The sequence below is a fragment of the Xiphophorus maculatus genome, chromosome 2, assembly GCF_002775205.1.
Source record: "Xiphophorus maculatus strain JP 163 A chromosome 2, X_maculatus-5.0-male, whole genome shotgun sequence".
NCBI lineage: Eukaryota > Metazoa > Chordata > Actinopteri > Cyprinodontiformes > Poeciliidae > Xiphophorus > Xiphophorus maculatus.
The window spans coordinates 29148203-29175983 of NC_036444.1; the positions used below are offsets into that span (position 1 = coordinate 29148203).

Consider the following 27781-nt stretch of genomic DNA (forward strand, 5'->3'; position numbering starts at 1 on the left):
CAACTTTATTTATGAAGCACTTTATACACTGATGGGACCAAAGTGCTATACACAATCATAAAATACAATGCGATTATAAAATAGAAAAGATTGAATATAAAATACATATTAATATGCAGACACAATAAAACAAAGTGAAACCCCTCAGATTGTTCCAAAAGCCAAGGAAAAAAGATGGGTCTTAAAAAGGACTTAAAAACAGCGAGTGAAGAGGCCAAAAGAAGATCATTGTCTTGTCTCTATGCTGCTGTAACTGCAAAATAATTTCCCTGCTGGGATGAATAAAGTAATTCTATTCTATTCTATTCTATCATTCCATAGCTTGGAAGCTGCCACAGAAAAAGCCCGGTTCCCTCTGAGCTTGGACTTTGTCTTTGGTACCTTCAGAAGCAGCTGATCAGCTGACCTGAGGGAACGGGAGGGTTTGTAAGAATGTAACAGCTCAGAGAGATAGGGAGGGGCAAGGCCATTAAGAGCTTTAAAAACAATTAAAAGGATTTAAAATGAATCCTAAAATGTACTAGTAACCAGTGTAAGGAAGCTAAAATAAGGGAAATATGGTCAAATTTTCATGTTCCTGTTAAAAGATGTGCAGCAGCATTTTGTACCCTCTGAAGCTGGGAAATATAGAAATCATTGACTCCTATGTAAAGTGCATTACAGTAATCCAGCAGTGTGGTCACAAATGCATGGATCACTGTTTCAAAGTGCTGTCTGGAGAGAATAGGTTTTACTTTGGCTAGCTGCCTTAAGTGGAAAAAGCTGGATTTTACAACAGCTCTAATTTGTGCTTCCAGCTTAAGACCAGCATCCATCTTGACCCCTAAATTTGTAATAACCGGCTTGATATACTGGGCCAAAGAGCCAAGATTGGTCAGGGAATCTAAAATGGATCTGCCAAAAATCACTACCTCTGTCTTATCCTCATTAAGTTTCAAGAAATTTAGGCCCACCCAGGTCTTCAAATCTTCCAGACATACAGAGACTGAAGAGAGGTGGAGTCTGCATTCTTTAGTGGTAAATATATCTGGTGTCATCTGCATAACAATGAAAATCAATTCCATATTTTCTAAAAATAGAGCCAAGAGGAAGGAGGTACAACAAGAAAAGGAGGACTTAGAACTGAGCCCTGTGGGACAGTGGAGCAGAGGGGGACCAACGGGCATCAAGACAGACACAGAAAGTGAAATAAGATTTAAACCAGTCCAGAGCCACCATCATATTGACTAGAAGCCATTTAAAATATTTTCTAATGTGTGACATTCTTAACAGTTTTGGAGGGCTGCGTGTTACCTGTATGCCCAGACTGTGGACCAGCACACCTCTGTCAGGCCTCTTTTTAGGAAGGGTCTGTACAGCGGCGTTGTGGTACTCCACCCCAGTCAACCGGTGCCTGTAGCCCCCAAGGAAGGGCTTCTTCTGGTGGGAACGCTCTATCTCCACTACCACCTCCTTAAACACCCCTTCATCTGGAAAATAGAGACAAAAACATATTCAGGATCAAAAGTTCAGTGCTCTAAACAAAGAACATGACTACCACCTAGTGGTCAAACAATTATTAGCTGAGTAAGTCAGACTGGATTAGGGTGTGATAGCTGGTGCTGCTGGAAACATTCAGCTTTCTGTGATAGTCGAGGAAGGATGAGATGATGTAATGCTGTTACTGGGCCATGTGAAAAAAGCTGCCTAAAAAACTATCATGCTGGGCCCTTTAAGGGGCGGAGCTTAGAGCAGCAGGGAGTAGAATGCAGACAAGAAAGGGAGAGAAGAAAAAAAGGAGCTGTAGAGTTTACTGTTTGCATTTTGTATTGTTTAACTTGTTTGCAGTTTGTTGTCACCTCGTTTGATTTGTGTGCATGGAAATGCAAGTAAGTAATGTTAGAAGTTAAGGATATTGTTTATTTAGCCGAATATTTAAATTTTTAGCCTTAATTGATAGCATGCTTTGTTCACATGCACATTCAATAAGAGCCACACAACCTGGATTTTATTTAGTAATTGTGATATTATTCAGGTCATATCCAGACACTGATGCTGTATTATTATTTATCTTTCTAGAACCACACAATTTCGTCAGATTGAGAAATAAACAGCAAGTGCAAGTTAAACCCACTGGAGTGCGTCTGCGTTTCTTTGGAGTTCTAACCGGACTCACCACAGTAATCTGAACATTTCCACTAGCAAATTACAGTCCCTTACTTTGAACTATGTAGAAGATGAGCTTTGGTCTTGAACTTCTGGGCAACAGTTCCAGAGTAGCAACATTTTCTATCAACAAACACACCTAAAACCTGGTGGTGGCAGCATTTCTTTTTTCAAGATGGTAGCTCTTCCTACCCTATTGTTACCTGTGGTGGATGCTCCGCCCACCACCACATTGTGTTAGTATTTTTCTTTATATTATATTACAGTTTATACGTTTAAGTTAGTTATTTCATTTAGACATATATTTTCTAATGGGTGCACACTGATTTAATGTTTGTCTGAATGGTTTATTTATACTTGTTCTTTGTTTGAGGTGCTGCTGAGACAAACCAGCTGGAGGAGGAAACCTGGAGCATACCATTTGTTTTGAAAGACTGAAGGGGGAAGACTTGTTTCAAGTTGTTTTTAATTAGTTAATTTTTGTCACTTAAATATTCACTTATTGTTTCTGCTAAGTAAGAGTTAGTTTTGCTTTATTTATTTCATAGAATGCTTAAGTTAATTTTGTATTTATTTGTTCTTTTGTTATGTCGTGCCTCCCTCATGTGGTAGATTTAGGTTACTCCACCCCTATTTAAGCAGCCTTTTGTTCTTTGTTGGCAGGTCAGTTTTGTTTGTGTTCAGTTAGAATTCAGTTGACCTCAGTTAAATTGGGCCCAAAATTGTTATTTATTCTTTGATTTATTTTTGCATTAAATCTTTATGTTTTGTTTGCTATTTTGGAATAATTAAATTGAATTTTTGCTACTTTGAACATTTTTTTGTCCTCGTTTGAGTCTGGTCCCTCACATTACCGTATGATATAACTCTAAACCCACAGATGGTTTTGTTGAGGGGAATGAAAGTAGAAGCAGTTCCAGATTCTACTGAATGCTGGGAATAAAACAAAACTGTTTTATTTAAGTTTTCAGTATCAGCTTTGATTAATTCATGTCTTCAGAGTTGGGTTTAAGTTATTACTGATTACGTTTGAGGCCATACCTTTTTGGACCCGTACAGTAATAACATCGGGCATGCTGTCATGTTCTGGGGGGCGGAGAAGGCGGAGTGGGTAAGAAGTTGGGTCAGAGGAGCTCATCTCCATCTGGGTGGAGCTGTGAGGTCGGATGCCAAGTTCCATAAGGCTCTGCTTCTCCTCCACCACTCTACCTGCAAAAGAGTGATCTGAGGTTCTGTCTTTTCTTAAACCAAAACACTCTGGAGATCATAATATGAGGTAAAACATTCAAACAAAGCAGAACATCATAGAAATCTGTATAGTGTTGGCATTATGTAGCCTATGAAGCATTTCTACTTTGCTTAGAATCATAACATCAACAACATGAAGACCTAAGACAATCCTCCATAAGTAAAAAGAAAGGAGCAGCTCGTTTCAGGTCCAGTCTTCAGACAGCTGAAGCTTTACCACTATGACCAGGAGTGAAACACACAAATGTGCCTAGAATTTAATCAAAAATAATAACAGCAACAGAAAATAATCAGTAATCACAGATGGGTCTTAATGAATCTTAACTGTTTAATGGCTAACTATTCCAAATCTGAGTAGTTGCCCGTCAGATGTCTGTCAGATAGATTAGAGATTTTCTGTATCAAACTGAAGCACTACCTGTCTGCTCCATAGGGAGTGTAGCTTTGACATCATTTACTTGAGGGACTGGACTGGTAAAACATTCAAAAGTCAGCTTTATTGAAATAATACCATCAAAACATAGGAGGTTAAACTTCATAATGTTGCCTTTGCATTGGCTTTTGATCTGAAACTTTCAGAGCTTCCTTGTAGAACATCCCAGGTCTAAAACTGACTGGTTAGTTTGGTTAACAAAAACGTAAGACAAAGTCAAAGCATAGAGATTGAGTTTGACAAGTAAAAACAAACATGATCTGATCAAAAGAAAACAGATAAAATTAGTTTTAACAGTATTTATGAGATTTGTATTTAAGTTGGGAGCCCAAAACACACCCAGAGATCTGAACTTATCTACTTTCTGGATTTTCTTCATCGTCAATCAGCACTGTGTTAACATTTCAAAAATTGTGTGTTCCAGACACAAGTCAGCTGATTCTTCTCTAGACATGTATTATGATCATCAAGGCAGGTCAGGCAGTAACCAGACAGTAATCAGTCCCTGGCTGGAAAGGCCGTTCTAACTAGGGGTACATCGATTTATTGGCCGGCTGATTTATCGACGTTCGTTGGGACAAGCTGTTGTTTTCCATTGCCATTCTCTGTACTATGGCAGATGAAATTGAGAGAGTGGCACCAAAATATTATGTAGTGAATGATCAGTAATCTGTGATTGGCCAGAAAACTGCAATTGGTGCAGCTTTAGTTTTAACATTCAGATCTTAGTTATATAACTTAGTAGGACATCAAACAAGATAGATGTATCACTGATAACCCGCACAATAAATGGTGTCCTAAATCATAGGAGTAACTTCCTGAAGGACTGGTGTGGACATGTCCCCACCAACTCTGGACTGACGGGGACAGTCCTCACCAACATTTCCTATTTTTCTTTATATGCCTGCATCTATGTAACTCAATAGCAGCTGCATGCTGTATTCAAAGCATCAACAGTTAGTGAATGATTTTTAAAATTCCTTTGTAAAACGTAAATGGCAAGTCCGCTCAGTGATCTAGTGCATAGGTGTCAAACTCTGGCCCACGGGCCAAATTTGGCCCACACTTTAATTATATTTGGCCCACGAGCCAATTTCAAATTAATATTAGAGCCGGCCCACTGGTATTATACAGTGGCAACGCTGTGACGCCGCATTCACCACTTATACTACAAATCCCATAATGCTCTGCTGTTTTTTGGCGCGTCAATCAGGACAGAGGAGACACGCCTCCTCTGTGTCAGTAGCACTTATGGTAGCGGACATGGATGTATTAGGAAGGTGGTGATCCGTCTTCTTGCGCACTCCTTGGGTGAAAGCCCCGGCGCACTCCGCAGCCCCGGGCCTCTCCCCCAAACCACACTGCGACCTCAAACTACAGCTGTCACTGTGTTACCCTACCAAACAATGGCAAAAGGAAAGGCAGAAAATAGAACTTTTCTGGACAGGTGGGAGACAGAATATCTGTTTACATATGTATGTGAGTGTTATGTGCTTCGGCACATTGTATTTATTTCTGTCTATTTTTTTTTCACTTGGATCATTTTGTATAGAAGTTAGTTGTATGATTTTTTGTTGTTGTTGTTTAATATACGTTGGAGTTTTGATAATTCTTTCTTGTAATTTGGTCCGTTAATTTGTGACGCTGTTGGACTGCCTATAAATAGGCTGGGTTGCGCCAGGTAAAGGGCGACGCCCTCCCAACAAACACCTAGGATGCGTTCTGACGCGGTGCGCACGTCTCCAGCCTGCCACACGGTAGTTTTTGTTAGCCGTTTGTTTGGTTGATGTTTTTTGTTGTAATTTTTGACCTGGTGGGACCGGTTGTCTTGTTTTCGATTTTTCTTTAGCAGTAGTTTCTTTTTTCTTGTAGTCCAGTACTAGCAGGAGCTTCGACGGCCCTGTATAGGGTTGGCCCCCTACTGTACCGTTTTGTTCTTTTTGATCGGCTCATCAGGTCCAACTTTCTGTTTATACACTGCTGAAAAAAATAAAGGGAACACTCAAATAACACATCCTAGATCTGAATGAAAGAAATATTCTCATTGAATACTTTGTTCTGTACAAAGTTCCATTTGCACAACAGCAGGTGAAATTGATTGTCAATCAGTGTTGCTTCCTAAGTGGACAGTTTGATTTCACAGAAGTTTGATTTACTTGGAGTAATATTGTGTTGTTTAAGTGTTCCCTTCATTTTTTTGAGCAGTAAATGTGCGGCAAACTAGCGGTATTGTAAAGGCCGCACTGGGTTAACGCGGTGAATTTCAGACTGTCCGACGCGTGCTTCAATACACTCCAAGTCGCTTCAGGTTGTTGTTGCAATCATCAATTTATTCCACTTGACTGTCATACTTCAGATTTTACATGGACTGACACATACTGACCAGGCTAAACCATACGATGTGGCTAACAATAAGCGACATTACAACACGGTCAACAGAAATTATGACCACCACCGGCGCACCCGCTTCCTCATACATACAAATCAGCGCGCCAGTATGGCTCCCATTCATACCTTAGTGACAGTCACGCCCACCTCGACACACCCACCACCCAGGTGTCAAAGCCGCGTGCTCCTGCCACATCAGTAACTGCTCATTTCAACCATAAGGCTCTTACAAGCAGTATACTTTGGGATTTTTGTTTTCTTTATTTTTTTTGGGACACGGGGAACCAAGGATTTAATTCTCTCTTTTTCTTCACAGAAAAATCTAAAGAAGCTCATCTGAAAGAAAAAGGTCGAGAGAGTTGAAATAAAAATTACTTTTGAATCCTCATTTTTGTCTTCGTGTCCTCAAATATGTTGTGCCCTTTGTGGACGTAACAGTGAGCAACTTTTTTCCTCAGTGAAGATGACCAAAACGTCTCACAGGAGACATCTGACTGACGAACACCTTTGTTCGATAATGAAGGTTTCCTCAGCTCAAACTCTGAGCCCCAACATTGATGAACTGGCATCCAAGAAAAGATGCCAGGTATCTGGCTTGACTGCATCAGAGTAGATCAGTGTGTCACAAAATGAGCAATAAATAAGTTTTCTATGCACCTTTTCTTGTTACTCCAAGGCCTGAATGTTTATTCATAGTTTATTTAATGATTTATTCATAGTTGTTATGTTATTTTATTTTCAAATTTATTAGCCTGTGTACGAAGCTAATTTTGACATTTACCTCAGAAAGGAGGAATTCAATTTTTATTTATATGTTTTATTATTATTTTTAGTAACTCAATTTTGCACGCCTGCACTTTTAAGTTATATAAGCCTTGCTTGTTCAATATTTATTGTTAAATCAAAACTTGTTTGGGTCCATATTAAAAGATTCATTTGTCAGGAATATCGATGGTCGGGAAAATTAAACAAAGAATCTGAAAAAGGGACCCAAGGTTTTAATTGAAAACGCTACGACAGCAAGATAACAAGGTCCAAAGGGAATCACTTCACAGGTCAGTAAAAAGCCTTCATTAAAAATGTATATAAGAAAGTGGAGAGTAGGTTAGTTATGCTAGCTTAACTTTTATCAACATGTACTCTTGTTATGCAGTTCAGAGTATTTTGGTTCAATTAACACAAAATAAGGTGAACTAGACACATTTTCTGGCAGATAATAAGGAGTGCAAGTGTTTAAGTAGCTAATCAACCACCGCTAGTGTTCAGGCGATCACTTTGGTGTTTTTACTTTTTTGTGTGGAAAATGTTTTGTGGGGTTTTTTTTAGTGTTAATTCCTGATGCACTTGAACGTATTCTTTGCTCTGCACTCCCGGGGCTGTTGTTATTGGTTGCCATGTGTAACAACTTTAGAAAATGTGCATTTATTTTTTATTATTATAATGTTTGAAATTTCACCAAATCCTGATTAACACTGGAAAATTCTATTTCTTTGTTATATTTTAAGAATTCTATTATTTTACTAATTTTGACAAGCACTAGTACCTGTACTGTCACTTTAAGAGAGCGTCTTATGACATCAGCATTGTACTGTTCAGTTGGCGCTAGGCTGCCTGAGAAGAGGGGAATTCCGACTCCTGTGAATGGAAGAGCTGCATGTTAAAGGGATTTTTATTTCTATTTCTGCAGGCCTCTGTCTGTGCATTAAAGAACAACCGACTCCCTTCTTCATCTGAACACAACAAGGTTAACCAACTGTATAAGACCAGGTTATCAGTAAAGAACACTAATAGTATACACCGGTTACACATGGCAACGTGCCATGGCTGACAGACTGGGAAAAATAATACAATCACCCGTTTTTCTACATTTTCCCTGGACTAATTGCATAATTGAACATGGCAATATTCAGATCAATCATCAAATAGGATGAAATATTTCATAAAGCAAGCCAAAGTTTGTTAAATTTTAAACCATGGCTCCTACAGCGACTATTAAGTAAAATTAAATTATTGGTCAATATAAAAGAGAAATTTGCTTTGTTCTCTCTTGTATCTTTACAGAACTGACAGAAACCAAACTATTTATAGATTTATATGCAGACAGAAAATATATTTTACATGTCCAAACATCAGCATCTCAGCTTTAAGCCACATTTTATAGAATCCAGTAACATCGATGGTCACTCTACTCACCAACTGCTCCAACCAGTTGGTAAATAGTTTTTGCGTCTCTAATATTTGCTATATTTAAGCAAATATACTCAGCAAATACAGACTCGTTCCATAAATTAGAATATGACTGAAAAGTTCCTTTGTTACTAATTCCATCAACAAGTGAAAGACATTATATAGATTAATTAGATGTTTTAACATTCAAATTTGTATGCACATGAGTAATGGATGGACATTTTAAAAGCATTTTTATCAATAAAGTCTGATATAAAATAAGCTTCCACCCCAAATATATCTTTAGTCTTTCAGTTTTTTTCAATTTATGTAATAAATAGATGTGTTTAATCTACTCAATCAATTTTGCCATACACTGCAGCTTTTAAAGGTTTTGCATGTGACAAAGCAGGACTAAGATGAGAAATGTGATGTGAGGTTGGAGGCTAAAGCAAATGACTCACCATTCAGGTAGAGCTGCAGTACCTCCAGTGGGACTTTCAGCTCTGAGGCCAGGTGATGCTTCATCTCTTCAATGGTGAGCCCGATGGCGAAAGCCATGGTCATCACATGACCCCCTGGCACCAGCACAACTTTCACTGAAAGCATACACAGACTCTGTCTGTCATCACATTGTTCTTACTGCTGAAATGGGACATTTCTATATTAAATTTCTATTTTTAATTTGACACATTTTTAAGAGTTTTAAAAAACAAGTCATTTCAGACATTGTCCATGTTGTCAAGTGCATATGATTTGAAAATGAACATCAATATTTTTCTCCTATGACAGATAGACTTAACTGTCATTCAACTGCACATTTAAAATGTATATATTGAACAAAATTTTGTTGCAAGGCTCTAATAATAATAACAAATAAATAAATAATAAAAAGCATGAATATAAGTATATATAATTTAAAAAATAATGGGACACGTTAAATATCCCAAATACTTGCAGATCATTTTTGACAGTGTAACTTTACAAACAGCACCACATGGTACACATGAAGAAAATGATGCAGCTCTGCTAAAACAATCTCAAATACAGAAACAAAAACGATGTGTAAGGAACATAAAATTATGGTTTTAATGGTTCAAAGAATAGAATCAGCTACTGATCCACTCTGGAATTAACAAAAATTGATCTGCAAGACGTTTTCACAAAGGCCCTTTGTTATAAACCAGTGGTGCCCAAAGTGGGTTCTGGAGGGCCGGCATCCTGCATGGTTTAGTCTCTCCCTGGTTTAAAGCACCTGGATCAAATGATGACTAAGGAGAACATTGACCTGCTGAAAAGGTTGTTGGTACCACCAGGGAGAGAACTAAAGCATGCAGGATGTCGGCCCTTGAGGACCCACTTTGGGCACCTGAGTGAAGTTGGCCCCCCCACCTTCTTCAAATTAGACAAAATTGGTGTCAAACGTTTGTGCAGCAAAAATTTTCGTTTGTGCCGCTATCATTTTAAAGATATAAAGAAATGTTTTTAGAGGTCATCAAAGGTCAACCAGCCCCCCACCTTCTTCAAATCAGACGAAATGGGTGTCAATCAACTCGGCTAGGTTTGTGCAGCAAAGATTTTCATTTGTGCATCTATCATTTTAAAGATATTAAGAGGGCTGGTTGACCTTTGATGACCTCTAAAAACATTTCTTTATATCTTTAAAATGATAGCGGCACAAACAAAAAATTTTGCTGCACAAACCAGCACAAACGTAGCACAAACGTTTGACACCAATTTTGTCTAATTTGAAGAAGGTGGGGGGGCCAACTTCACTCAGGTGAAACAGAAATCTTCAAGCATTTCTCACTTTACACAATAAATGTTGGACTCTGGAAATAACATTGCTAACACTGCTATTTTGAACAGTCTAATATTTTGTAAATTCATATAATCATGTTTCTCATGTTTTGCTTTAAAATTCAATTAGCAATATTTCAAATCAGTGCAGAAATAAAAAGTTATTACAAAGATAAAGGGTTAAAACTCAGTTATCATTTGAACGCAGCTAACGCAAATAACTAAGGCTCTGTTGATGCTTCACTTCTCCTCCAAACTCAAATAAATCACTGATCAAAATGCAGAGCCCAGCAGGCTGTACTGTAGTGTCTGGTTGCAGTCATGCTTACCTGTAGCTGTTGAGTTTTTAACATTCGTTTCATTATCATCAAGCTCATCAGCATCATCAGGCATTTGATCCTCCACAGCATCCAGAACAGCTAGATCACACAAAAAGGAAGGAATTTCACAGAAAGCCTCCTCTTTGCTTTCTAAAATAACAGTGCTTATGAGTAGATTTTTATAGTAATTACTTTATGACAGACAAATTCTAGATGACCCTTCAGAATTTAATATAAATCTGAATAATTCCAAATACAAGTTGATTAGGATAGCTTGAGATGAAATACATATATTTTCTATGGAGCTTTGAACATTTCCTGTTTTCTGTTGCAGATCATCACATAGATCACCTAGCTCGACTTCCAGTGTCTTTTACATCCTGATCTACATTTGCAAAGAAAAAAACAAGAGAAAAGTGGCTGAGAAGGAGCGAGGAGGCCATTGTGTTTATTTCGGCTTCTGATTACATTTGCCTGTTTACTTTAATACAGCTCTTTACTAATCGCTTCCTCATACACTCCTTCCATTCATTGGTATGATTAGTGCTCAGGCTCAGGCTGAACAGCAACATATTGCTTCAACATAGCAACGTGTTATCAGGTGTCACCACTTAAACGCACCGAGCAAAACAGGACATTTATGTAGACAGCCTGTATGTCTGTGTCTTCAGGTAGACTATGAAGGTAAAAAGAATAACAGCTCTTCCTTTACTTTTGGCCAAGTTCTCAGTGGTTTTTTTTTTGCCTTACTCGCACTGGGCTCATCTGAACAGGAGCCGTCTTCGCTCTCCTCCTCTCTGCCGCCCCCTGGTGGCTGCGCTATAGTACTTCCAACTGTCGGCGGGCTTTCTTTAGTCTTCTTGTTCTCTTCCTCTTCCTCTCTGTCCTCTGTGGTTTCTCCTGGTTTGCTCATCGTGGTTTGAACTGGCAGCGTGAGGATATCTTGGTAGGAAAGTACTGAACTTAAATCAACAAATGTTCTATAAGAAAGTCTGACCGCAACAAATCCACGACAAACCGCGTCGAGATTAAAACCTGGAAACCCGTCAATATCTACATTTTCGAATAAAGTCGTTGCTATATTTTTGTTAATTTATCAATGGAAAAAAAGGTTTGCAAATTACAAACCTAAGCTTTCGAAAGCATAGGTTTAAAATGGCTGAGTAAAACGTTTACATGTTGCCATAGCAACCGGTTTGTCTTGGTATAAGGATCACCAGGGCCGGACTTAGGAGGGTGTGGGCCCCTGGGCATGAGCCAAGGTGTGGGGCGGCCCTAGGGCTCCACTTAATAATCGTTCTATATATATATATATGTGTGTGTGTGTGTGTGTGTGTGTGTGTGTGTGTGTGTGTGTGTGTGTGTGTGTGTGTGTGTGTGTGTGTGTGTGTGTGTGGAACCGATTCTATCTTATCCACAAACCTTATCCACCTACAAGGTCACAAAAATCAGCCACTGTCCACCATGAGGCTGATGGACAGTCCCAAGCTCCAGGTCATCCCAGGTCATCTCTACATGCAAGGTTTACAACAGTCAAGTCAGATTTTTAAAGATCGTGATCAGTCAGAAAATCAAAATAGTTATTAAAGAAATACTTGAACATCTTGAGTATGTCTACTCAACAGAGCTTTCCTAAGGAAGAACAAATGTGACAATGTTCTCTATCCATCCTCTATGTACAGTATTTATTTATCCTTCTTCATTTCTATCTTTATCGTCTCCCTCCCTCTTTCAATTTTTATCAACTGTATCTTTCTCTGTAATTATCAGGTTTATTTCCTTACCAAGTTCAGACTGACAGGTTATTTCCCCTCTGGGAGCCAAACCTGCTCAAAACTGTTATTCTGTGATGACCGGATGTAGCTGCGTGTCAGGGCAGGACGCACTCAAGTTAATACAGTCGGTCCTATGATTAGGACAGTTCAGCTGCTAGCTGGAAGCTAAAGCTAGTTTTAACTTCACATTGAGCGAGCAGAGCGTCGCATTAATTTTCTGTGACTTTAGCCGTTTTCTTTCTCTTTGAATCGTTCTGTTGCTTTTTTCCTCACGGAAACTCGTTTCAAAGCTTCACTGACTTTTAGCATCGTTTAAAACACAAAACCCAGCCGCGGCGGATGGAGGAGAATCAGCCTGTGTTTGGATGTACTCACCACTTGCAGCTGGCTTTCAAAAAGGCGATCAGGAGAAGAATCGTTTCTGATGTTTGTAAAGATGTTCCGATGCTTTAAAATTAACGTCATATTTTAATAGCTCCCTGCTTCTTGCTCAGCCCAGTAAACTCACACGAACTCATCAGTTTTTACCCAAAGCTCAGGATCAGTACTGGACGGATTATCCGTGGTCATCGCTGCACCTGGCGAAGAAGTTCGCCCTTCCGCCGCCTCTGGGCGGCACCGGATCAGTCAGAGATCCAGGTTCTGGCGGACCATAGAACCGCTGTTAGCAAGGCTAACGTCTTGAGAAGCGGAGAGGGACGGTGGTTCTGTTCCATGTCCGATATGAGTTTAAAAAACCCTGTTAGTTTGGATATTTTCTTCATCACCTGTCGGTCGCGCTCTTCTTTTTCTTTCGTTCCTGAACTCCGCCGTCAGTCATTCTGTTGTCCGCCATCGTGAGAAATTACTCCGTGACGCTCCGCCCCAAAGCGTCAGAAGCAACTTGGACCAATAATAATCAAGCTTTCATGATGGACGTTTGCCAGAATAAATTGGACATTTTTTTCAATAACACTGCCAAAATCCTCTTAGTCAGTGATAAAATTAGGACATTATGACCTTATTCATTCACAAAAATACAAAGCATCTTGCTAAAATCCGGGCTTGAGGATCACATGACCAAACGAGCTATGAAGATAGCTCGAGACCTATTTTAGATTACATGCCATATGGCAGGCTGGGCAATTCATTTTTACCGGGGGCCGAATGAGCAACCGGAGCACTGATGGAGGGCCACATCAATATTTCAATTAAATTTTGCTCAGTATTATTTTTGATATACCGTAAGATAAATAATAATAATAAGAAGAAGAAGAATTTAATTTAACCTTACGTAACTTTATACAAAAGCAGATTGCTTTTGATGGTTTTATTTAAACTCTTAATCCTTAAATATTTATATTAGGCTATGTGAAATTGAAAAAAGAAAACAAAAACAATCATTGAATCACTGCAATTTATTTTTAAATTGTTCACACTTTAACTTTGTTCTACAAACAAGGAAAAACAACAAACAACTTAACAAGTTTATAGAAATACAACAAACAATAACTTGTTATGTTTTCCACCTCATTTGACCTCTTCAGTGTGAATAATCCAGTCTGTTCTGGGCTTGAACAAGGGCATTGAAATCTGAGGTGGCTATGTGAAGGACAGCTGAGAGGTGATCATCAGTGATAGAGGATCTGTGTTTGGAGTTGTTGAACTTCATCACTGAAAATGTCTCTTCACATACATAGGTGGATCCAAAGAGGACCAGAATCCTCTGAGCACGCCTCCTCGGGTGTGGGAAGTTCTCCTCTTTGAGGGAGGAGTAAAAGTCCAGCAGTGAGACTGACCTGAAGTGCTCTGCCAGAAGTAGGTCAGACTGCAGGTCAATGAGCTCCATCTGAACATTGCTTGGTGAATTGTCCACACTGCAGTTGAAGGGAGAAGAAACCATGTGCATTTCACTCTCAATAGTTTTGAAATCTTGAAATTGCCTCAAAAACTCTCCATGCAGTGCTTCTAACTTGCTTGAGTACTTGTGGAGGTGATCGACTGATCTGGTGGCTTCCTTTAGTGTTGGCAAGTGGGTCAGAATGTTGTCCTTCACTTGGCTTGAGAGAAGCTGCAACTTTCTCATGAAAGCCGTCACTGCACTGTACATCTCATGCACAAAAAGACCCTTGCACTGCAGTTTGACATTCAGTTCGTTCATGAGTTCAGTCACATCCACAGCAAATCCGAGATCTGCCACCCAGTCTTCATCTGAAAGTTCTGGGATGTCATGTCCTTTCTTCCCACAGAAATTCTCAGTCTGGTCTCTCAGGTCTCAGACACGTTTCAGTACTTTGCCCAGGCTGCGCTACCTGACGTTGCTGTGGTAGCTTATGTCACCATGTTCACTCTCATGTTCCTCCAAAGTGCAACAAATTGTCTATGATTTAACGCTCTCGCTCTGATACAGTTAACTGTTTTAATTACAGCATCAACAACATGGTTCATTTTTAACACTGTCTTACACAACACTTCCTGATGTATAATACAATGCAAAAATGTCCATTTCTGCACAGGGTTCATTTCTGTCACTTTATCCTGCATCCTCTTTAAAAGTCCAACATTTTTCCCTGTCAGATTTGGACAACCATCTGTTGTCACACCTGCCAGCTTGTCCCATTTCCGTCCTAACATGTCCAAACACGCATTTACCTCTGTGAACAAGTCATTACCTGTGGTTGTCGCTTTAATTGACTGCATGGCTGCCAGCTCCTCCGTGATTTGAAAGTCTGCAGTTGTCCCACGCAAGAAGATGAGCAGCTGGGCGCTGTCCCGTACATCGCAGCTCACCCAAAGCCAGAGAAAAACAGTCAAAGTCAGCCGCTCTGTTCTTCAGCTGAAGCTCCAAGTTTCCAGCGATGCCTCAACCCGCCTCGTTACAGAGTCTGGAGAGCGACACGTTCTCAAATGCGCCCTTCTTCTCCGGGCAAATCAGCGCAACAGAGTCCAATGAGCAATAAACGTAATAAACTCTCCGTCAGAAAACGCCTTACTTTTTCTGGCGATTTTGTGAGCAATGACGAAACTTGTCCTGACGGCTGCATCTCTGGGGGTGTGAAGTTTGGTAAAAAGTCTTTTTTGGGTTTGCAGTTTTACCATCAACTCATCAGCCTTCCTCGCGCCTCTTCATCAGATTCCGATATTTATCCTCGTGCTTCGTCGCGTAGCGGCGATTCAAATTATAATCTTTAAACACAGCAACCTGTGTACCACAAATTAAGCACACGGCTTTACCTTTCATTTCTGTAAAGAAATACGTGGCAGTCCATGTCTTGTTGAAAACGTCATCAACTTTTCTTTTTTTAGCGTGAGCGGACATCTTGGGGGTAACCGGGCATCACTTGTAGCTGTGCACCTTCACTCACAGGTTAGGCACGGACATACGTCCATAAATAACACTTTTCAAAATAAAAGCAGCACAGTTGTATTGCACGCACGACATACTGTAGATGTTTTTAAAAAAATTTATTTTGTAATTTATGATTGGCCTCACGCGGGCCGGATGTGGCCCGCGGTCTGCCATATGATATGTAATCATGAACGCAAAATGCCGTGTTAAATAAACGCACTGAAAGAAATACCAGCTCAAGATATACAGGTTGCTAGACAGACACTTTAGAAATCCCTCTGGGATTTTCCCTCGGGGAAATTGCAGTTCCCCTAACACAGCACCAATACTTAATGGTTTTTTTCTTTTGTAAGCATGCAATATAATGCATAACTGAATATATATTATTACTATTAATTTCAATTTTTATTTAAATAACTGAAAGTGATGTAAATAGCAAAAAATAGAAGCATGTGAACCAAGAACCATGGAGGGAGTAGAATCAGTAACTTCACAGCCCTGGTATGGTGACTGTACCGAGTACAGCTTCCAAGCAGTTCCAAGAAGAACCTTTTAGCATAAAAGGTAAAACATGTCTGGCATCAGGTAGTCTGATTGTCTTCCACCTGAGCATTGAGGATGACCTGGGCTATGGAGAATCTGCACCAACACATGAAACCAAAACCTCTGAAAATAAGTTTTTAGGAAATTTAACAGAAAAACCATCAGACCAACTCACCTATGTAAATAACATTTATTCAGGTATACAATTTATTATTCTCACTGACCCCACCCATCCCGGCCCCTCCCGACCTTTTTCACAGGCTTTATGTCAGTAACTTGGCTTCTTGATGCAGCATTAGGTCCCTGGAGGACAATAAGAACTTAAAGGACAGACAGAGAAACAAGCGTCGGTTACTTCTTCACACTGTTTCTCTGACAAACCATCACAGGCATCGCCAAAGCCGCAAGCTGCTTGAAAATGCCACATTTGGTTCATCATTATTTGCTTTGTCTGGTATTTGCAAAAGGAGGGCATTTACAGTTGCATTGCATAAAAATCATAGTTTCTTTAAAAAAAAGAGCAAATGACAAATATTTTTACTTGTTCCCTTTAAATGAAATGAAAACAGTATGATGATGGTGTAACTTCCTGACAGGATAATGGAATGTTGCAAAAGAAAAGAAAGTTCTGCTATATCAGCTATACATGCATGTGTGTCTGTAACTCAAACATTGTCTTGTTAAATTAATGTCAGAGTATCCTACTGTCTATCCTACTGTATGTATGCTACTATTACAAACACACAAAACAAGAAACCAAACAAACTATTTTAGAAACTGTGCAAAACAAGACAAAAACAACAAAACCTTTTAATCATGTGAAAAATCTAAGTTAAAGATCTACACAAGGTTTGGTCATGGTCATGTCTTCAATAGGAGATGAAAAGACAGAAAATAAATAGAGGACAAATATGATAGGAAAATAGTGTTAATTATGCATTTCAGAGCAATACACTCAAACATTTTCCTGCCAAATTGCTTGGAATATTGTCCATTTAAAGTTTCTGAAACAGGCAATGAAATGTAACAGAATGACTTCCCAGGAAGCTCCGCCCACCTCCAAGTCTTCCCTGCAGCGTTTCCTTCTGGAGCTCAGGTCCAGGCTCTGAGCTAACGGTGCATTAAGTGCTTTCTACTGACGCAGGAGGAGGAGAGAAGCTTTTACCTCTACGGTGTGTGATGAACAGAACAGCTTCATTGATGAGGTATTGCACAGATTAACTGGAATTATCATATTTTAAGAGCAAAAATAAATATACTGGAAACTCAAACAACATTTACATTACATGATGTAGTGGGGTTCTGGAAGAGTTTTAGTGTTAGTGGTAGGCTGGGAAAGGTGGGTGGGGGGCATCTTCACTAGTCATCCCACTCTTCATCATCCTCAAAGTCATCATCTTCATCTTCATCCTCATCGTCATCTGAGAAAACAAACATGGAGGTTTAAAGAGCCAATCAGCAGCTGAGCCCTGGTCTGCTGTCCTGAAGGGAGGGGCTTCTTTCTGCCATATGAAAAAAACCCAAAACACACAAACTTGCGCAACACCTCGTCGAAACAATAATTAGGAATATTATTTCTATTAGGTCGTTCATTTGAACATGTCTTTTGATTTCTTTTTTTGCCTTTGGTTGTTAGAAACGTTTTGGATCTAAGTGAACATGTTTGATTAGCAACGTCTTGGCCTCCTGGCACCATTCAGTTTGTCACCTGAAGACGCTACTTCCCAATACTGACTGATCAATTGCAATCCTCTTATTGGGCACATTTGATCAATTAATCACATACAGGTGAATGTTTGAAAGTCTGATTTGTCTGAGCTCTTAAAGCAGTGGAAACACAGTTATCCTACCAGATGTAAACTTTACCAGCATAACTTAATTGTGTTATGGGCCAAAAATCTGAAGTATGAATTGTGTAGCCTGTAGGGGAATAATATTTTAGCATTACACCTGTCTACAGGTATTATGGTGTTAGGGTAATTAGAAATTCCAGATAAACAGGGCGGACAACAGGTCGGGTCTGTAGGGCAGATGGAAAACTAGGGTGTCAGCCCGACCTAAAACTATTCTTTCTCTATCTGATCTGGTTCCCCTGAGTCGGCCTTCTCAAACTGTCCTGAGTGAACAAGAAGCTCCATCTTGGACTCTACTCAAGGTCACTGATAAACTTTTCACCACGTATCAGAGACAATGGCAGGGTCAGCTTACTACACACACATGCTGACATTCATTCTACATAGCTAGAAACACACAACCCTCAAACTCTCCGCCTTCGGAGACATGTAGACACTCCTGTGTCTACGTGTTGCTTTTCAATTCAGGGTTTGCAACCTCTCACCCTGTCCTTACTGTGGGGACAGAGTGACAGGATTTTTTTCACCTCCAACAAACATCAGCTTATTGTTTTTCTGACCTAATGAAAAGGGCAGCGCCTCCACGGCTGCTGTCCAGGCACCTGTTTTCCTTTTCTTTGTTTATTGTCTTTGGATGGTTGTACTGAAATTAATTTCTGTTGTGCTTCTGTACAACAATCAAGTATTCCAATTCAAAAGTTGAAAATCAGCTCAGAATTCAGCAAAAGCTAATCGCAAATGCATTCACATCACAGTATGCTAAAGAAAATGCAAAACAGACCTTCCATTGTGCAGGAAGTCAAAAGCATCGTGACATAGTCAGCGTTAAGTTTTACTGCAAAAAACTTCTCGGCTGTTATTTTTCTGACATTCTTGCATCCACTCATGGTGCGTTCACGGCAAATGCGTTTTGCTTGTTGGGCGAGTCCGGTTTACATTTAAATCCATGTGGAGGCCCCCGTTGAGGCGCTTAGAGGCCCCGTTGAGGCACGTGGAGGCCCCGTTGAGGCACGTGGAGGCCCCGTTGAGGCATGTGGAGGCCCCGTTGAGGCACGTGGAGGCACCGTTGAGGCCCCGTTGAGGCGCGTAGAGGCCCCGTTGAGGCGCGTAGAGGCCCCGTTGAGGCACGTGGAGGCCCCGTTGAGGCACGTGGAGGCCCCGTTGAGGCATGTGGAGGCCCCGTTGAGGCACGTGGAGGCACCGTTGAGGCCCCGTTGAGGCGCGTAGAGGCCCCGTTGAGGCGCGTGGAGGCCCCGTTGAGGCGCGTGGAGGCCCCGTTGAGGTGCGTTTGAAGTGTTCGTCGCATCCGACAAAGAGGCCGGCAACGAAAACAGCGGCTAATACAATTTTTGTGCGTCTGACGCACCTCCACATAAACTTTACATTTAAACCAGATGCGCCAAACACATTTGGCGTGAACGCATCATCAGACTGCAGTGACATCACAATGGGAGGGGTTATGTGAAACAACCCCACACACCTCGCCTTCTTTGTCTGTTCACATGAAGTCATGGCTGTAGTGGCCAGAGAGCTTTGTGACGCAGAAACTCACCAGAGGAATGGATAGCTTTGCTCCTCTTTTGCATAACCTCCATTAGGGCCCCAACAATCCCTGCAGTTGGAGCCGGAGTTGGGGGGCCCGATTCTGGGAGATCTGATACCTAAAGGCACAAACACAACCATCACACAGCAGGCCTCACCATTTTTCATTCCTTAACAGAACAACAGTCTTGGTTTCATAAGAAAAGTTTTGTTTTTTCCTCAACAATAAGAGGAAATAGAATTTCTCAAAAGAGACTTCGCCACCTGGTGGATCACTGGCATAACATCATGGAGGACGTTCACTCTAGAACCAAACGTCATCTCTAATATGCTGGAACTAGACAACTAGGGAATCACCTAACTCCCAAACTGAGCAGCCTGCGTGGAGGTCAACAGGCCAGAAACTCAAAGATCCGACCCAATTCCAGGTCAGTACACACATTGCCAAGCCAACAGCGTTCTGACGTGGAAGTTGCTGTGGTAGTCCTCTGGGAACAGGAAGTAGTTAAGACCTGGTAGCTGCTCAGCCTAGTTAACAGAACCTGGGGCAGAAGCTGCGTGCCCAGGTTCTTTCCCGGGAACCTGACTCGCCCCAGGTCCAGCTGAGCCCTGGGCAGCAGGGTGTTTACGGAGCGCCGGTCCTGCAGGAGAGAAGAGTTTGTAGAAGTGGTGCTCACAGTCTTGAGCTGGATCCCCTGTCGGATCTGGTCCAGCAGTGCGTCCCGGCCAGTGCTGGAGGCCGGAGCCCGCTGGTTCTGCTCCACCTTCTTCAGCTGGGCCCCCCCTCTGATCTGCTCCAGCAGTGCTGACTTCCCGCCTGGGCTGGGAGAGTCCCGACCACTGCTGACACCGTCCAACTCTGGGGGAGGGGGAGGACCTGGAGGTGGTGGTGGAGGGGGTGGAGGGGGTGCAGAGCTGGCAGGGGATGTTTGGGGAAGAACAGGTGGGGGAAGGGGGGCAGCTTGAGGGGCAATGGAAGATGATGGATGGGGAGGAGGGGGGGGAGGCTGCTGGTGATGATGGTGAGGAGGGGGAGGAGGCTGATGGCCCCCCCTAGAGGGGGGAGGAGGAGGAGGGGCACCAAGAGCTCCTGGTCTGGAGGGGGGAGGAGGAGGAGGGGCTGAAATAGGAGCTCTGGATGGAGGAGGTGGAGGGGGGGCTCCTCTGCTCCCTCTGAATGGGGGGGGTGGGGCTGTGCTGTGTGGAGGTGGAGGGGGAGGAGGGCCGCCACTTCGAGATGGGGGAGGAGGCGGAGCTGCAGAGGGAGGAGAAACATCAACTGATGGCTCATTCTGCATCAACAAGATACTTCTAATCAATTTTTCATCGTTTATGTCATTACTCTTCTGGATCAGCAAGTACATCACACCATGATCTTTAATTTTATGTAGGGATAGCTGAATACATTTACTGGCAATTTCTAATGGCAAATTTTATTTTCTTGTACATGTATAAAATGCCAGATTGTGTTCTAACACCAACAGATAAAAGTCAGTTTTTTGCAAAGGGAACAAAAATGTCACCTGTTAGCAGCAACTAATGAGCTCCATGCATGTAGTGGATGCTTCCTACATGTCAGATCTAAAGACTGACTTCCTCCCAAACCCAAGTTTGGGCCGGATCAGGTCAAAATGAAAAGGTTGAGGATCGGGTCAGTCTAAGGCTTCTGTGGCGCATTTTTAATATCCTACAATACATACAGCACACAGAAAACTAAACCAGAATACACCATATAAAGATGTGTTAATCTACTTATTCAAGTCTAAATGGAGGAGGTAGCTCACCTGGGGCCTCATGTATAAAGCATTGTACAGTACACACAAAAAATGTGCGGCGCCATATTTTACACAAAAATCGGCATGTATAAAAATTCACATGGCGTAGTGGATAGCGCGACCCATGTTTGGAGGTCTTGAGTCATTATGGCTTTATGGCCGTCACGGGTTCAACTCCCGGACCCGACGATATTTGCCGCATGTCTTCCCCCTTTTCTTCCCCCTTTCCTGTCAGCCTACTTTCATATAAGGGACACTAGAGCCTACAAAAAAAAAACCCTGGAGGGGTAAAAAATAAATAAAAAGTTTGAAAGTTTGCGTAAATATACACAAGCTTTGACCTGCCGTGAAAATGTGCAGCAGCCACGTAAACTTTTTCTGTGGCCAATATCAAACTACAAAGTGTCAAAACTCACCTAAATACACTGAAATCTGACTACATTCAGTTATTTAGACCAAGAAGCATTGAACCCGATGTTTTTTCATGATTTTTATTGTTTCAACGTAAACGACGAAACAATAAATTTATCCTCAGGCAATAAGCTAACACGCACACAAAACAAAGAAAATAAAAATAGAAGGATGTGAAAACCTCATTCGAATGTAAATAATACGTTGTGTATACAATCACATATTCAAGTAGCTGCGCAAAGATGAGCTGCATAAATATGGAGCGCTTTGGCTCTGATGGAGAACATCGCCAATGGAAGGATTCAGAAGGAGCATTTATTGAGAGATCATGTTGACTGGTCATTCTGGATCTCTGAGCAAAACCTAAAGAAGGAGCCGTGCGGTACCGGTACCAGGACCAGTTCAAAAGCAGACATCCTTCAGTCGAGCCAGGTCCGCTTTGTGAATGCGGCTTTATGGACAGAAAGCATCGTTCTGTAAATGTACAACTTATGCACATGATTTCTTTAAACATCCACATTCCCCACTCAAAGGACTCTCTGACATGATGTCTGTCTTTAAATCCCGGCTGAACTCCAGACAGCCCGTTAGAACAGCAGAGCTCTTTATTTTTTTATTTGAAATTGTTTTCTTTAAAATGTATCATTTTTCTTGTATCATTTTTGTTTTTGTGATGTGACCTTATGTGCCCTGAAAGCACCTTTTACATAAAATATATTATTATTATTATTATAAATACTCATACTACAAGCAAGGACCGTTGCCATGGTTATTGCTTCACGGGTATTTATACTAATTTATATATGTATTTGTGGGTGGCGACAGGGCGGACCAGCAGCTGCACTTTTCTAAATTTGTCCATTCGTCAAGTTTTAGTGTGAAAACTGCGCACTTTTTTATCCAAGAGGCCTCTGCTGAGCAAAGACAGAGACCTGAGTGAAGTTGGCCCCCCCACCTTCTTCAAATTAGACAAAATGGGTGTCAATCAACTCGGCTACGTTTGTGCTGGTTTGTGCAGCAAAGATTTTCATTTGTGCAGCTATCATTTTAAAGATATTAAGAGGGCTGGTTGACCTTTGATGACCTCTAAAACATTTCTTAATATCTTTAAAATGATAGCAGCACAAATGAAAATCTTTGCTGCACAAACCAGCACAAACGTAGCCGAGTTGATTGACACCAATTTTGTCTAATTTGAAGAAGGTGGGGGGGCCAACTTCACTCAGGTAAGACAGAGAAGGTCCAGAAGCTAATTAGACTGTAACAAGAACAGCTGCCAACATGTTACAGCACTGAGCAGGATGTGCTACTATAAAACACCAATTCCATTTTGCAGTTCACACACTGATCTGTACTATCTTTCCTATTTACTTTTTTGTCTCTTTCTTGGCAGCACTTCTTTCTATTAGCAGTCTTCCTCCATAGCTGCTAATAGCACTTAGCATTTGTCAGCAGCTCATTGACGGAGGTAAGAAGTAATCATCCAACCAGAACACAGCGTGCTAAATAATAAAACATAATTTAACAAAGTCTCAAGCCAGATGACTTTCTTCAAGCAGCCCTCCCCTAACCCTAACCCTAACCCTCCCCGTGATAACCTTTATGGCCACAACCCTCCACAGGGTCTGATCAGAGTTCTGACCACACCACTATGGAGCTAAATTAGTCTCAGAAAGATTTCTAATCTTTCACCACAAATCACCTGTGGTGATCTGTGCTTCTCGGTGAACACGCACTGCTTACATGAACTGAATGACGAGTGACATTAACACACAGATGTACAAGCAGAACCAGAACCATGGGAGGAGGTGTGTGTCTGCTCTCACCCTGCCTCCTGAGCTCGTTCTTGACAGCCTCCACCCCCCCTTTCTTCTCGATGAAATCGTAGATGACCTTGGATGTCTCTCTGTCCTTCAGCTGAGCCTCGGAGATCCCACACATGTCAAACAGGTTCTTCAGCTCTGGGTCCAGGTTGTTTAGCTGCTCAAACAACAAAATTTGTTCAACTCTGAGCATTCAAGGTAACTCAAATTATGCTGACTGATAGAGATGGAAATCTTTCAGTGTCTAGTGGACCTTTTCACTTGTATGTCAACCAGAGCTGTGCACATATAGCTGGTGGAATCCATGTCAACAGATAGCTGTATCAACGCTTTTAGGAGATTTTTCACTCTCCGTGGTCCTGCCAAACTTCTCCGATCTGACACGGGAACCAACTTTGAATGCAGAGAACTGAACATGAACTCCAAAGAGGCAGTGGTTGAATCCTATCTACAAAGCAAAAGATGCACATGGATTTTTAACCCGCCACATTTATCACACATGGGTGGTTCATGGGAAAGAGTTATCGGTATAGCCATATGCATTCTGGATGCTATGTTACTCCAAACAGGACACACTCATCTCCCACACGAGGTTTTGAGCACTCTCATGGCTGAAGTCATGGCGATCATGAATGCCAGACCTGAACTCTGTGAACCTAGTGACCTAGGTTTTTAGGAGGATCAGGGTAGGTTTAAACCTTTTTTAGTACACATTAGAGTTCGATTGTGCATTCACACCTCCCCACACAAACCGGATTTCCTAGACAAACAAACTAGAGTTTGATTAAAGTGGACTAACAGGGCTGGTGTGAATGCACCCTAAAGATCACCTATCTTTAAAAAGTCTGACCTGCCGATTCCAATTTTGGCTGATACATATTTTGTTGTGTGAAAAGTTGCAAAGATGACTGTAGTTGACTGCAGACAGGCATCTGCCTGTGACCCGGTGGTTGGGTTTGTCAGTCAGCCCTCATGACAGCGCTAAAGGCTACAAAAGCTGATTTTCAGACCTTTGCAAAAGATAAGATCAATGGATAGATCAACTTCATATACAAGTGTCAGCTGATCACCAATCTCAAATTTATGAGTGCACTCCTAGTTTAATGTGACTGGTGCTGGTAGCATTCTGATCAGCCCATTTAGAGGAACAAGCATGCTGCTGGGTCTGAACCTTGAGCATGGGAAGCAAAGCTAAGACCCACCTGCTGCTGTGACAACAACTGCCAGGATACATGGGACTGTAGTCCACCTCCTGAAATCTAGATGGTGGAGGAGCTGCTACTCTGAGACTCTTGAGTCCCATCCGTCTTATATGAACCCGCGATGGGCAGAGTGGACCAAAGCAAATCCATCTGGTTGTTTTTAATAATTTTGTCAAGTTCCAGAAAAACTTTCAGCTTAGTCTCCTTTACTGGAATCACACTCCCCTGATGACATCACTACAGCCCATAATGGATGCCTGCTCCAGGCTTCTCAATATAAATCTGGCTGGATAGTGGAATCATTTAATAAAAAACATCCCAAGAAGATATTGATGATAGATTATGATTATTTTCCTCCCTCCACTATTTTATTCCAGGATCATGACCTCCAGCTGAGAATTTGCATTTCAGCCACTAACATCTACATCATGTGTGATTATTAAAGGCAGGCAGAGTTCATCCGACATGTCCAGGAAAATCCAGGATTTTATGATCAAATGTTGCATCCAGGCAGTCTTTTGTAACTGTTGGCAGCAGCAGCAGGTGATCAGTGAGTTCAATCCCAGCATCTAAACACAGAACTGCGCTCTCTACTCTGGAGAAACAGACTGGGCCATATTTGGCTTCTTTCTGTCAGAGCGGACAGAGGACTAGCTGAAGGCGAGGAGCGATGAGGTCAGCAGGCCTGCTGCTACTGTCTGGAACATCCACAGTGTGCAGAAGAAGACGCTTGAGACAATGATGCGTCATTGTGTGATGGCATCATGCTGTCAGACAGGTCACTATTGTGCCGTTGTGGGAAGTGTGGTACTCACATCAAAGCCTGTATTTGGATCCCAGCCCACATGGCCGATGTGCCTGAGGAAGATGGAAGAGATATGTGGTGAGATCGCAGATGTGTTCACATGCAAATTCACATGAGCTGCTTAGCATACACAACAAAGAGATCTCAATGTAACAGCTGGCAGACTGGGCGTCTGAAGGCTGCTCTGTGGAGACAGACACAACAGGACCCACAGCTTGTTCTGTCCCATCAGCACCATGACTGCCCTGGAGCAATCACACAACAGATCATTTATCTGGCATAACAGCAACAAGTTACTCAACAACATCCAGAAGATGTCAAGAAGTAGTGTTTGGTGTGCTTCTCGGACCTCAGCAAAACAATTATTTTTCTATTTTCTGTTGGCTGAGCTCTATGACCTCCTGACCCTCATATGGAGTGTCTACATGAAGCTTTAACTACAGATGGGGTTATTGTCACCCACCTTAACATGTTCAAATCAGATCAATTTACCAAGCCCCTCCCAACTTCCCTCCCTCCCTCTCAACAGGCTCATGCTGCCCTAATGTCTTCATAGAACCAAAAGGTGTTCTAGAAGGAGGTAAAGAGTCACTCAGTCATTGGACTCTTCAGGTGTTTTTCCAGCAGCAGGTCTGCTGAGAGCTGACAGCAGCCTAACAAGCTAACAGCTAATAGCTAACCCACTACCTGCTAGGCTGCTGGCCTAACCCAGAGCAGAGCAGGAAAAATAATCACTATGAACACTTCAAATAGTCCAGAATAGAATAGAATAGAATAGAAGTACTTTATTCATCCCAGCAGGGAAATTACTTCGCAGTTACAGCATAGAGACAAGACACAATAACAACTACCACTGAGTAGTAGTTGTAGATAAAATAAAAAATAAAAATAAAATATAAAATGCTGTTAATATAAGAAACAACTTAAGAGCAGTCCTTGCAAAGATCCAAAAAATGTAGATATGTAAATGTAAATATATGTACAGCAAGTGTGTCACAGTGCAGTTGTGTGAAATTGGACTGATTAGTGCAGAACAATGATTTAGCTTTTATTGTACAGTGAGATGGCATGTGGCAGGAAGGATTTCCTGTATCTGTCCCTACGACAGCGGAGCTGGAGCAGCCTATGTGAGAAGGTGCTCCGCTGTCTGTCCACTATGTGGTGGAGAGGGTGCTGTTTATTGTCCATAATAGACAGAACCTTCTTCAGTGTCCTCCTCTCCACCACAGTTTCCAGGGACTCCAGCCTTAGTCCCAGTACAGAGCCAGCTTTCCTGATGATTTTGTCTAGTCTATTAGAGTCGCTGGCTCTGATGCTGCTTCCCCAACACACAGCAGCAAAGAAGATGGCACCGGCAACAACACTGTGATAAAAGGTCTCCAACATCTTGCTGCACACATTGAAGGATCTCAGCTTCCTTAAAAAATAGAGTCTGCTCATCCCCTTCTTGCACACAGCGTCAGTGTTAGATGCCCAGTCCAGTCTGTTGCCGATTACAACTCCCAGGTATTTGTAATCCTCCACCTCCTCCACCACTTCCCCTTTGATCTTCAGTGGCCGTGAAGGTATCTTCTTCCTTCTGAAGTCAATCACCAGCTCTCTGGTCTTACTAATGTTGAGCCTCAGGTGATTCTGCTCAGACCACTCCACAAAGCTGTCCACCAGTGTCCTGTACTCCCCCTCCCCTCCATCCCCTATACACCCGACAACCGCTGAGTCATCAGAAAACTTCTGTAGGTGACATGACTCAGAGTTGTACTGGAAATCAGTGGTGTACAAGGTGAAGAGAAAGGGAGAAAGCACAGTTCCCTGTGAAGCTCCTACGTCACTGACCACCACATCAGACAGGACACTGCCCAGACGGACAAACTGTGGCCTGCCTGTCAAGTAGTCAGTAACCCAGGAGATCACTGAGTCGTTGACACCCATCCTCCGCAGCTTCTCACCCAGCAGCAGAGGCTGGATGGTGTTGAAGGCACTGGAGAAATCAAAGAATGTGATTCTCACAGTGTCTCCTCCACCATCCAGGTGCGACAGTGCTCGGTGCAGCAGGAAGATGATGGCATCGTCAACTCCTAAGTGGGGCTGGTAGGCAATTGCAGGGGGTCTAGAAACGTCCTCACCCGAGGCCTCAGCTGGGCCAGGACCAGTCTCTCCATGACCTTCATCACATGAGATGTGAGAGCAACTGGTCTGTAGTCATCTGGGTCGGATGGCCTTGGCT

The 27781-nt window shown here is 41.9% G+C and overlaps 2 protein-coding genes across 4 annotated transcripts in view; both read right to left on the bottom strand.

Moving 5' to 3' along the window:
* Positions 1-15600, bottom strand: part of iqub (IQ motif and ubiquitin domain containing) — a 29568-nt gene extending 13968 nt beyond the window's left edge. Inside the window, exons 1-5 of one of the 2 annotated variants that reach the window (XM_023344091.1) lie at positions 14927-15600; positions 10510-10599; positions 8845-8979; positions 3187-3354; positions 1294-1469 (exon numbers count right to left, since the gene is read on the bottom strand). In XM_023344091.1, the coding sequence (XP_023199859.1) occupies positions 1294-1469; positions 3187-3354; positions 8845-8979; positions 10510-10599; positions 14927-14954 (597 nt within the window). In that variant the 5' untranslated portion in view covers positions 14955-15600. Of the gene's footprint in view, positions 1-1293; positions 1470-3186; positions 3355-8844; positions 8980-10509; positions 10600-11250; positions 11569-14926 lie in introns of those variants that run through there. The other variant, XM_005814131.3, reaches the window with a different exon arrangement.
* A 717-nt stretch (positions 15601-16317) lies between these two features.
* The window catches only part of wasl (Wiskott-Aldrich syndrome like), a 30456-nt gene continuing 18992 nt past the window's right edge, over positions 16318-27781 (bottom strand). For both annotated transcript variants that reach the window (XM_023349287.1, XM_023349292.1), the window contains 5 exons: positions 25568-25610; positions 23554-23707; positions 20219-20796; positions 19552-19660; positions 16318-17567 (listed from right to left, as the gene is read on the bottom strand). In XM_023349287.1, the coding sequence (XP_023205055.1) occupies positions 17506-17567; positions 19552-19660; positions 20219-20796; positions 23554-23707; positions 25568-25610 (946 nt within the window). In that variant the 3' untranslated portion in view covers positions 16318-17505. The remainder of the gene's footprint in view (positions 17568-19551; positions 19661-20218; positions 20797-23553; positions 23708-25567; positions 25611-27781) is intronic.